This window comes from Pygocentrus nattereri, chromosome 10 (assembly GCF_015220715.1).
Source record: "Pygocentrus nattereri isolate fPygNat1 chromosome 10, fPygNat1.pri, whole genome shotgun sequence".
NCBI classification, from domain to species: domain Eukaryota; kingdom Metazoa; phylum Chordata; class Actinopteri; order Characiformes; family Serrasalmidae; genus Pygocentrus; species Pygocentrus nattereri.
Window position 1 is genome coordinate 39,940,219 of NC_051220.1, and position 12,531 is coordinate 39,952,749.

The following is a 12,531-nucleotide window of genomic DNA, read 5'->3' on the forward strand; positions in this document are numbered from 1 at the left end:
ACATTCATCTGCCCACTGTAACTTTCCTGTAACACTATTTTACAAACGCTTTCATTACATAAAAGGCAAAGGAAAATCTGATTCGACTGACTTCAGTGTTGATCTGTTAATCTGTTAAAAAAGCAGGGATTTGTGCAAATGACAGACATTTGGCAGAAAGTTACAACTCTAAACATTCAACAACCAGAACTTTCCTCAAACATTATATTACAAGCTAAAGGCGTCACTCTCTCTGTCTGGGCCCGTCTCCGATCCTTTAAGCCATCAGCACCTGTAGAGATATACAGCTCGTTTTCTACCCAGTCTGTTTTCTTTACTTCTGTCGTCTTCTAGTTCACAAAACGTTTTGACTTAGTTTGTCGTGAATTGTTACGGAGCAGTGAGTAGCCCTGCCCCGAGGTCTTCACCGTCATGCTCTGTAACGATTGGCAATGGTGATGATTGTGATGATCAGGGGTGTAACGATGCACTCAACTCATGACCTGATGACTGATACTGGGTACACAATTTTACATTCTTACATTATAGAGCAATTAGAAAGCTTGTGATTGGTTGATGTGGGTGATTGAGTCCTGCTGTTCTGTTCATTTGAATTTCTGGGACGGGGCACTGGGAACAAACGAGGGAAGGTCTTAACATGGAGGAGAGATGGGACTGTTTGGCGGTTTGACTAAAATTAAATAAATACCTCTTTCTGAGCATTTTGTTGGAATCTACTCCAGTGTGATTTTTTTTTCTTTTCACTGAAATAAACAATGCTATTCGAATGTGACAAAGAATTGAAATGCGGATACCCAGTCAGGCTGAAACAGAAACGTAGCTAGCCAATCAGAGTGTAACTGCAGTGTGAAGAGCCAATGAGTGTAACTGCAGTGTGAAGAGCCAATGAGAGCGTAACAAGTGCGAAGAGTCAGTCACAGTGTAAGAACAATGTGGACAGTCAGAGCGTAACTGCAGTGTAGACAGTCAATCAGAGTGTAACTGCAGTGTGAACAGCCAATGAGTGTAACTGAAATGTGAAGAGCCAATGAGAGTGTAACTGCAGTGTGAAGAGCCAATGAGAGTGTAACTGCAGTGTGAAGAGCCAATGAGAGTGTAACTGCAGTGTGAAGAGCCAATAAGAGTGTAACTGCAGTGTGAAGAGCCAATGAGAGTGTAACTGCAGTGCGAAGAGCCAATGAGATTGTAACTGCAGTGGGAAGAGCCAATGAGATTGTAACTGCAGTGGGAAGAGCCAATGAGATTGTAACTGCAGTGGGAAGAGCCAATGAGATTGTAACTGCAGTGGGAAGAGCCAATCAGAGTGAAACCAAAGGCTACATTCACATTATAAGCCTCATTCCGCAAATCTGATTCTTCGCTCAGATCCGATCTCTCTAATACGATCTTTCACACTTAGTTTTCGTTAGTGATACTAATCCGTCAATAATGTTAACCAATCGGTGATGATGATCGGCATGTGGACATCATAATCAATGAATCACATGTGTCACATTTGCTGCCTCTTCCTTCAGATTAGGCACTGCTGACACTGTAACTCTGAATGATTCCGCACCCCAGGGGGAAAAAAAAACCCCCAAAATCAGAAAACGCACTCATTGAGGTCACAAGGCCAATGAATCAAATATGCATCAGATCTGGGATGACATACGAACGGGGCTCAGGTCAGATTCAAAAAGATCGGATTTGTGAAATATCAGATCCGTGTCACATTACGGCAAAAAATATCGGATTTGTGCCACTTCAGCCTGGTAATGTGAACGTAGCCAAAATTAAGCGGCTACTATTACATGCAATAAATTTCAAGCTGTTCGAATGCCTCTATGGTCAGAGCATCTGAGGGCAACACGGAGTTGACTGCGACCTCTGGTGTTCAAACACGGAGCGCATTTGCATGCACTTAATAATCCGATAACTGCAGAAAATCAGATTTTGTCAGACAGTCGATCAGTGTGTGCACATGCACTTGAGTAGTCAGACAGTGAGAAAATTCCAGGTCTGCGTGAGTCGGACAGTAAATCAGATTTCTGCTTTACAAATCAGCCAATAAACTCACAGAAGTGGATGTGACGTAACACAAAACTTTTTTTTTTTAACATGGTGCCACTTTACCTGAAAATATGAACAAACATCATCTAGAAAATAAAGATTATTTAAATCCTTCGTTTCATTAAGCATGTATTTGGGTTCAGCATCACTCCAAAAGTGTTTTTGCTGCTCGCTTATTTCCGGAGAAATCTGAAATAAGTCTGAGTTTACCGCACTGAAAAATCTGATACCTGAGCTAAAACGCATCTCCCTTTGTCGGATTTCTTCCAACGGACTTCTAGCCCTCACTCTGATCTAAGAAACCAGAGTGTCCATTTGAATAATCTGATAACTGCAGAAATCTGAATATGATCGGATTATTGAGTGCATGTATACAAACTGTGACATAATTTAATACAAAAGCTGCTGATGTAACCCATCTTCACAACCATTACGCTCCTGCATTGTGCCACAATGTATTGTAAACACCCCTAGTGATGATGCTGATGGTGTCTGCAGGTCTTCAGTGGTGCTGAGAGTGGGTCCCGTTTGGCACGGCCTGTTTGCTCCACCTCCTCTGGCTCAGAAGCTTGCGGCTTCTCTGAACTTTCAAACGCACGTCAAACACCTCCTCGATGGCCTTCTTGAAACAGTGGAAGTTGTAGTCAATAAGCCCTGAAAAGAGAGAAGAGTGGGGTCAGTGCGGGGTCAGTCTCGAGGCTCCATAGAGATAACGTACCCTCTAAAACTTACGATCCCAGAATATACATTTCTAAAACCTCTGATCGGCAGTGACACGACAAACATTAATGCAAACGCAAAACCAACTTGCTACATGAAAACAACAACATTAAAATGAAAAATAAATAAATAAATAAATAAATAAATCAGAAACCAATACTTTAAAGCAGATATTTGGATACACGCCTCAAGCTTTGAGCATCAAATAGTAGCAAATACTCTCAAGGTAACGTATTTTTATAATAAGTTATATATAAGCCTTATTTTGCTTAATTTCACAAATACTATAACACAACAGAGACCGAGCGCTCTAGAGAATCACAACTGATCACTTTGTCCTTCAAGGAACAGGTTAGAAAATACGCAAAATATTACGTTTTTGAGAAGGACATATAAAGCCATTGATTTGGGCAAAAACATTAACACTAGAATAAAACAACAACATAAAAAAATACAAATAAACATCTATAAAAAAAAACAACTCAAAGCTCTAAGATCTGAAGTCATTGTAAAACAACATTCTTTCATTGCATGTTTTTTTGGCCTTTTTTTATTTATACTTTTATCTTGTGTTTTATAATCATCATTATTAATAAATCCCTTTTTGTCTATTTATTATTTCTTTTTTTTTGTTTATATTTGTGATTCTCTTCATCTGTTTTTACTTTGAATTGAGCAGCAAAGACCTCCACTTTTAATGTATAAAATAAATTTAAAAACATTTTTTTTTTTATAAAAATAAAAATTTTTTTTTATAAAACAACACACACACACACACACACACACACACACACACACACACACACCCCCTTTTGCCTTCAGAACTGCCTTAATTCTTCGTGACACACTTTCAACAAGGTGTTGGAAACGTTCCTCAGAGATTCTGGTTGGTTATGGAAACGGCTCCTCAGACTGAGGGAGAATGTGTGGTATATGGTTCTATACAGGACTAAAAAGGGTTCTAGTGTAATAAGCTTGACCTCGTGATAATAACAGAACCTTTTTTGGAGCTATATTGAACCTTTTACAAGTAGGTTCAAATATAGAACCATAGACAGCATGTTCTTCATCGATCTGAAGAACCCTTTACTGAAGAACCACTGAAGCGCCATCATTTTTTAAGAGTGTACCACAAACCAAGAGCACATTCGGACTCGAACACATCCTCAAACATTGACGCCTTATGATGCCCCCATGTGTCGGCTGTCAGGAACGTCGATTAAAAAGTCTGCAAAAACTTTTTTGTACAACTTCAGCAGCGTAACTGATTCTGACACTTGAAAATCTTGAAAATCAGATAGATTTCATTAAAAAGAATGAAAACAAGCAGCAGCGAAAACAAGCAGGCGAAACATGAAAGTACAGTTTCCGCTGTAAGCTCGACACACCGCCTATCCCTGCACGTTGCATCATCCTCGAACTGTGGAGTGATTTCTTTCTCAAAGAAATTTTTTGCGAACTTATATATTCCTGGTTTCCCCCAAAAAGCCTGGCGCTTCGCTTCCAACCTGGCCTTGCACAGTGGGGGTCCTGGATCTCAGCATGAATATTTCAGTAGCTGCTCAGGTTCTTAGGCGTTCTAATACTCTTTCTCTCCAGTGCCGGTGGTGTCAATAGTCCCAGCTCAGCCATTTGGGGCCAATTTCATTTCAGCCAAAGTTCTTTAACAAACACTGCGCTGTACCCGTCCTCTTATTATCCCCACAACAGCTGCTATGGCTACAGGATCAACAGCAGTGCGCGGTTTAATGTTGACCTTACATTAATACACCAAAGTCAACCCCTCAGCTAATATATCAAACTCTGTGAGGTGAATGTTCTGCGTGATTCAGTGCCGCGGCCTTACATCACTGCGGCTTCTCGACAGCTCGGCTTAGCTTGTAGTTAGAGACTAATCGTAGCGTCATTTCAGTTGTTTTGCTGCACTATTTAACTGTAATTACATTATGGCTCAGTTAGTTATATAATAATATACAATCTCATTCTGCTCACATTCTGTATCGATGGGTTTGAGTCTGTTTATGAGTTTATGACTTTTTCCCTGTCAATCAAAGGCAAAAATGAAAATTATTGTTTGGTTTTGCAAAACAAGACTGTAAAAACAATAACTTCATAATCTCATCTTCTAATTACAGCGACTTATGACTTCTTGCAAGGCGCTCTGGATAACAGCGTCTGCCAAATGCTGGAAATGTAAATGGATTGAACGTTTAGAATTTGCACTATAGAACTCCTCTACTTGTTTTTAATGAGCTACAACTGAGAAAAATAAATCGAGCAGGACGTTTGACTTCTAAACTGAAAATATATGGATATTTAAATGTAAAATGATATTTTAAAAAAAAATGCATTTTTAGTTGAGGTATCAAAACATGCATGGAAATGTGAGGCACAATTAAAAGCCCCGATATCCTGCATTGTGTGATTTTCCTGACGCCCACTTATGACAGTGCTTTTATATACAGAAAGTCATAATTCATTTACGATGATCATTTTCCAAACTCTCCCAGAATTATCCCAGAATTAAACGGGCTGCTTTTGTTACTGTGCCTTTAAGACTGGTATATGTAAATGAGCTCTGTTCTAAGTGGCTGAGCCTCATTCAAAAAGCAGTCCTGGGTGAAACTCTTAATAACTTTACCATGAAAAGGCGGGACTACACTGCATAGACAGTTGTATATGAGTACGATGGTTTTGTGACATCACAAAAAATGTAAAATAAAAAAAAGCTTAATTTCTATGTACAGACAGTTTTAAGTGATACTTTTTTTTTTTTTTTTTTACTTTTTTGATCCCACAATGGGGAAATTTCACCTCCGCATTTAACCCATCCATGAAGTGAAACACCACATACACACTAGTGAACACACACACACTAGGGGGCAGTGAGCACGCTTGCCCGGAGCGGTGGGCAGCCCTATCCACAGCGCCCGGGGAGCAGTTGGAGGTTAGGTGTCTTGCTCAAGGACACCTCAGTCATGGACTGTCGGCTCTGGGGATCGAACCGGCAACCTTCCGGTCACAGGGCCAGCTCCCTAATCTCCAGCCCACGACTGCCCCCAGTTAAAACTGTTCATTTTAAAACTTCAATAGAGTAAATGTATTATATTAAACTTTTACTTAAAAACGTTTATTTAAAAAAAAAAGCAAGGAATAGTTTTTTCTACGATACGGGCCCTTTAAATTAGATTCACACAATATTTTATTGTATTTAATGAGGGTTAAAGACCACAGAAAGTAAAACTGTTCTGAACAATTATTTTTAATATAATTATGAAACATGAAAATATGCACTGACCTTTCCTCTCAAAGCTCTCCTCCCTGAGGAAACAGACAAGGGCCAGAAATTTCGTGACCTCTTTCAGGTACATCACCGTCGTGTTGTTCAAGTGGATGATGGCCATGGACTCTTTATCGTAGGGAGACCCGGCCTCATCGCCACTCAAACTAAAAGGAGGAGGAAAGAGGAGAAATATAAAACATTAGCGTGTTACTCAAAGTTCTCAGACAGTATCACGTTCAAAATGTTGACGCTCTGATTCAACAGAATTCATTTACTGCATCCACCTAACCAGCAAAGTAAACTTCTTTTTGCTTCCACTCACTGGCCACTTTATTAGAAACACCCACCTTGTGCTTCCACTCACTGGCCACTTTATTAGAAACACCCACCTTGTACTTCCACTCACTGGCCACTTTATTAGAAACACCCACCTTGTACTTCCACTCACTGGCCACTTTATTAGAAACACCCACCTTGTACTTCCACTCACTGGCCACTTTATTAGAAACACCCACCTTGTACTTCCACTCACTGGCCACTTTATTAGAAACACCCACCTTGTACTTGCACTAACTAGCCACTTTATTAGAAACAATCACCTTGTGTGTCCACTCACGGGCCACTTTATCAGAAACACCTACTTCCATTTACTGGCCACTTTATTAGAAACATTTACCCTGTACTTGCACTAACTGGCCACTTTATTAAAAATACATTCCTTGTGCTTCTACTCACTGGCCACTTTATTGGAAACACCTACATAGTTGAAGCATAAACTGGCCACTTTGTTAGAAACACACCTTGTACTTCCACACACTGGCCACTTTATTAGAAACATCTACCTTTCACTGCCACACACTGCCTAAGACATTTGCACAGCACCGTACATGCAGTTAATATGTATAAAAAGAGGATCATTAATGATTTAAGATCATAACAAATAAGTCAGCACATTTGCTCACATTTTTTCTTGGGCAAAACCTTCAAAAGCATTTTATGTGTATCTTCATACCACAAACTAAGAGCATATTCAGAGTAGAATAAATAAATTCTTAAGCATGATGCTGTATGAATTGCTGCCATATGCTGGCTTTCAAGAACATCAATTAAAAAGTCTGCAAATCTTTTTTGAATAACTTCATCTGTGTAACTGATTTTGACTTAAATCTTCATAATCAGATAGATTTCATTAAAAAAGTAAACAAGCAGCAGAAAAACAAGCAGGCAAAACATGAAAACGCACGACAGTACAGTTTCTGCTGTAAGCTCAACGGAGGGCATATGCAGCATCACTCTCGAACTGCAGAGTGATTTCTTTCTCAAAGATCTTCACTTCCACTCACTGGTCACTTTCTGAGCTCCTCATAGCTCCACTATGTAGGTGTACAGTTATAGACTGTAGCTCACCTGTTGCTGTACAGCTTATCCGACCCTCACATCCCATTCACCAAACACAGGCCAGCTGCTGTCCAACAAGATGAAGCTGCAAGGGAGGGGTTTCTAATAAAGTGGCCATTCTCCAGTATATTCTCTTCATGCAAAAATAATAGTTTAAAAGCAGTCCAGCCCCCCCGAGCATCACTGAGGGAGACAGCAGCAGGAAAAACTCCCCAAGAGCACCATCATCCTCGTCCACGTTACTGTATAGCAAAGTACAGCCTTTGCGCACACTTTGGTAGAGCCTGTGCGATACACCGACAGTTCGACCTTGGGTTTAAATACACTTCTCACAAAAAGTCAGGGGTATTTGGCTTTCGGGTGAAATTTCAGGATGAACCTAAAAAGCATTCTAACCTTTATGGGTGAACATTAATGTGACCTTCTCTAAACTTTTGAATGCGCATGTCCAGCTGTTCAGTGTTTCAGTACTTTTTGCACAATTTGCTGTTCTCTAACAAGGAGCTTAACGGCGAGGTGATGGTGGTGGTGGTGGTGTGGGCAGGCGTGTCCAGTCAATACAGAACTGCCCTACACTTTGTGAACGGTACAGTGACGAGCCCATACTACTGAATAACATCATTAATCCAGTCATTGTGCTTCTGCACAAACAAAACAGGCCTCATTTCATCTTCATGGATGACGATGCTCCAGCTCATCGAGGTGGCATCATTAGGGAACGGCTGCTGAAGACTGGGGTACCTCAAGTGCAGTGGCCTGCACTTTCTCCAGACCTGAATCCCCTAGAAAACCTATGGGATCAGCTGAGTCGCCGTGTAGAGGCTCGTAACTCTGTACCCCAGAACCTCAATGACCTGAGAGCCAACCCTTCAAGAAGAGGTAGCAGACAATGAGTCGACTAGTGAACAGCATGAGACGTGGTTGTCGAGCTGTAATTTGATGCTCAAGGGCGCATGACGAGTCACTGAGACATTTTCTTGTTGGGGTAACGTTACACCCACCACTGCTGTTGGCTTTTGTTTCAATAAATTGTTTGAGATGAGGAAATCACCATCGCACGCTTCTACTGAAACGCCCTACTTTCATGATGTAACATCACTGTACCGCGAATTTCTTACGTTTTCCCATAAATTTCCCCCCGAAAGCCAAACCTTTAGTGAGTACTGTACGATAAAGTCTGCTGTCAGACCATCAGAGATGAGCCACAACCACCTCAGCATGTGGACACGGCCACGGCAGAACAGATGCCGGATCACATCACAAATATCTGAACGAACAGAAGCCCTAACTTAATCTCAAGCGCTTACAAGAGCAGAATACGCAGCTGCACAAAGCCATTATTTTGCTATTAAAACATACACACACTTTATGTTGAGAAGGAAAAGATTTCAACCATCCTAAACTGAGATGAAACTGAATAATTCATAATTAATGCTTGATTTGGTTGTGCTGGGCGAAAAGAGCACAGCGAACTGCATATGCAAGCGAGTCATTAGCTACATGAGTGAAAATGAGGTGGTTGCTGAATTAAACACCACAGCTGTTTGTCAATAAGACAGCTTTAGTCTACTGGAAAAGTAAATAAATAAATAAATAAAAATCCATGCCCGTTTCAAAATATTTCATTAAAAGCCAGGCGCCAGTTGGAGTAATTCAGTGTGTTATGCCTGCCAACGTGCGCAGCAGGGGCCTCATGTCAAAACGCAGCAAACTAAACGTGACCAGGCTCCGTCTGGAATCCTCCTCGGCGCCGAGCGTTCGACCGAGGCTTCACTTGGCAGAGTTAAGGCCGAGCTGGGGTGGGGCGATATGACAATATGATATCGTTATCGTGATGAGCTTTGCTGAGCGTGCTGACCGTTATATAATGAGTAACGTAACCACCGTATCCACTTTTAATGACATATAAACTGCTCTGTGCCTGATTGACGAAATCATTCTCCATACACTCTTAAAACGATGGTTCTTCTGGAGTTCTTTAGTAAAGAAAATGGCTCTATACAGAACTATGAATGCCCAAAGAACCCTTTACATCAGGGGTCTTTGATTCAAAATCGGTAAGGTCCAGTTAGAGAAAATCTCCTCAAGCAAAGGTCCAGAACATCATAATGTCTAACTTACAACAACTGCATGTCAAATGAAATAAAGTCCAGTTCAGTCAGATTTCAACGTGTCATTTTTCTCTTTTTAGCGTCACGTCATGTGGAATAACTTCCCTCTGACTCACTTTCTTCTCTGACTGCTGTTTCTCTCCTCGTCCCTCCTGTGTGGCGTCACTCACTCGAGTCTCCGTGCTCATCGTAATGCACAGATCTGATTGGCTGAGTAGCGTCACATGATATTCACAGTGCAATCTGTGAGTCTCCCGGGCCGTGAAAGCTACAGTAAAGGCTAGAAAAGTTATGCCAATTACAATAGGAGCACCCCATTGAAGAAAAATAAATCTCCATAGTTCATCAGTAATAGGTCCAGGTCCAGGTCCGCATAGGACAGCATCTGGGTCCGGACCACGGGTCTGCCTATTAGTGATCTCTGGTTTACATTATTAGGTTCTTTGCATCATTAAACAGTTTGTCAGTTTGCTATTGAGGTGAGACTGAGAATCTGCTGTATATGATTTATATATGCTTTATATAAAAACTATTTATTTATCGAAAATAAATAAATACGTTTTTATTGTTACAATAGCAAGCCTGTGAGAATAGAGGCACAATTTGTGGTGCTATATAGAAATCATGTCCGTTTTTAGCACAGAAAAACACAAATATCATATAAAGATCTTTCGCACAGCACTGTACGTATGTACTGGCCCAGAAATCCCATATCAGTGCAACCCTAATTGTGTCGCCATATTTGGGCCACATCGTCCACCCCTGACGCTGAGACTCATCTGCTCTGCAGGCCACTGTGGGCAGACAGCTGCCTTGCCCCGGGTCCATCCGGCATGCATGCACCTACGCACGCTTCTGTCCTGCTCTGTCTAGTGCACTCTGGGTCACTGGAGCTGGAGGTGCCTCCCTCTGCCCTTCTGTTTACAGCGACTCTTTCCACAGCCCTGGGGAACTCTCTGCTAATCCCTGTTAACTTAAGACAAGGCCGGGAAAGAAAAAAGGGGACACTGCATACCAAACGCTCCATTCACGGTTATTTTCACATTCATTTTTCTCTTTGAAGAACACCAGAATACCAAGAATTGTGCAGAGAAATGCTGTGCTGTGTGTTATGATAAGTGGGACAGTTAACGTTAGACTCTGCTCCCTATTACAGAAACACCAAACTGCAATGCTGTGCAAATGTCCCAGACCACCTTTCATTTATTTATTATCCAGTCATAACAGCCATTAAATACAAGTTATTCATTTTCCAACATTAGAACAAAAGCAGCACACCACAGAAACCTTTATCACCATATGCACCTTTATCACGGCTTCCTTTCTTTTCAGGAGACTCACTTTCAGCTCCTCAAAGAACCTGCAGACACGCCTCCAAAGCTCTGTCTGAGAAACTGGTTGATTTTCTGAACTAATCAAACCCATTCAGTGGTGCTGAGGTCTGGACTCTGGGGCGGTCAGTCCATCGCTCAGCTTCTTTGTTTGATGTGTCCGTCTCCTTTTCTCAGTGAGGTTCTTCTTGATCAGCTACACGTCCTTTCAGACCCACAGCCTGTGGATATTTTAGATCTGAGGATATTCTCTCTCAAAGATGAAAGCTTTAAGTTAGGCATTTGATATTGTGTGCAATGTGCCATCAGGTCGTTTTCAAATTAGTTTAACAGTCGGTCATTTCTGGTAGGGTTTGATAGTTTTTGCTACAGGTTCAATAAATAATACATTTACAGCCTATAAATCACCTCATAAAAATAACATGGCTTAAGGCTAAAGGCTACTCCTGCTGTAGCTATGTTATAACTGAGGTTTGGTGGGGAGGAACACGGCTGAAACCCCTCCTTCTTCCAATCGAACACCCTATAAATTCACATCCTCACCTTCCGTTCCTGTGACAGTGTTCGCAATCCCCACTGCCACCCCATCAGTCCTGCTACAGCTATGATGGGGGTCCGGCCTTCTAGCTACAGGCAGAAGCTCCCCAGAACTCCAGCCCAAGCTCTGAGTTCTCCCCTCTCTTCCCTCATACTACCACCACATTTCAAGGCATGGTCTGAACTCACAAATAACCAATGTAATCATGACGTAAAATATTAAAATGATTTAAACCCCCATTTGTGAGAGAAGGCGCTCTATGCGTGGAAAGCTGCACCAGCTCTATCAGTCTAACAAGCACAGCAACAGCTGGGAAAATAATAGATCCGCCTCGCGCTGCGACACAATGTCCTAAAGCCAGACAATATATCAGGGCTAATTAAGGTCACAGACCAATGTTACACATTAAAAGAATATACCGCTGTTGTCAGAAGAAAACCTTGCATCTCAGAAACGGCAACTTTACAGGAGAAGGAAAAAACCTACTTTACTTTTAACGTTAGTCAATGGAACCAGGATTTTTTCCAAGTCATTTTGGGCCGTTTATTTTGGGCCATTCATCAGGAAATTTACATAAAATATAAATGACTACAGGCAGTTTCAAATTATGTCAAAAACTGAAAAATGTCAAAAAAGGAGATCCAAATCATGAACTGACAATCCCGATGGACGCAAACCATCATTAGCAACTGTTGCCAATCAGCTCAAGCCTAATTTAAGCGCAGTTTATCTGATGGGGACAGTTAGTGTCTACCAGGTCTTCCAGGTGGTTGTTAGGAGTCCCATTTACTCTGTACAGCAACATTTTTTGAACTTCAGTAGTGAAAACTCCCGTTTTGTCACTCACCTTACTTTGACTTTCTCCTTTTTTATGCAAGTGGACGGTCAGATTTAATCTCTTCACAAAATGAATGACTTGTGCTATTCAAGCTGTTTTTTTGGAAATATATTTTTACTTTTACTGCGGTTATTATTCCAGTGCTCTGTGGACACTCAGCATACACTACTGTGGAAAAGTTGGAGAACCGCTGTCATTTATTTAAGCAGCCATTAAGCTCTAGTCATTGATACGCTACAGGGGAACTTCTTAGTCCATCCAGC

The 12,531-nt window shown here is 41.3% G+C and overlaps 1 protein-coding gene across 1 annotated transcript in view; it reads right to left on the reverse strand.

Annotated features, from left to right (window-relative positions):
• The window catches only part of rragd (ras-related GTP binding D), a 29,913-nt gene that overhangs the window by 369 nt on the left and 17,013 nt on the right, over positions 1 to 12,531 (reverse strand). The window contains exons 6-7 of the mRNA XM_017711267.2: positions 6,068 to 6,216; positions 1 to 2,703 (exon numbers count right to left, since the gene is read on the reverse strand). The exon at positions 1 to 2,703 is cut by the window's left edge and continues 369 nt beyond it. Coding sequence (XP_017566756.1) covers positions 2,552 to 2,703; positions 6,068 to 6,216 — 301 coding nt within the window. The 3' untranslated portion in view covers positions 1 to 2,551. The remainder of the gene's footprint in view (positions 2,704 to 6,067; positions 6,217 to 12,531) is intronic.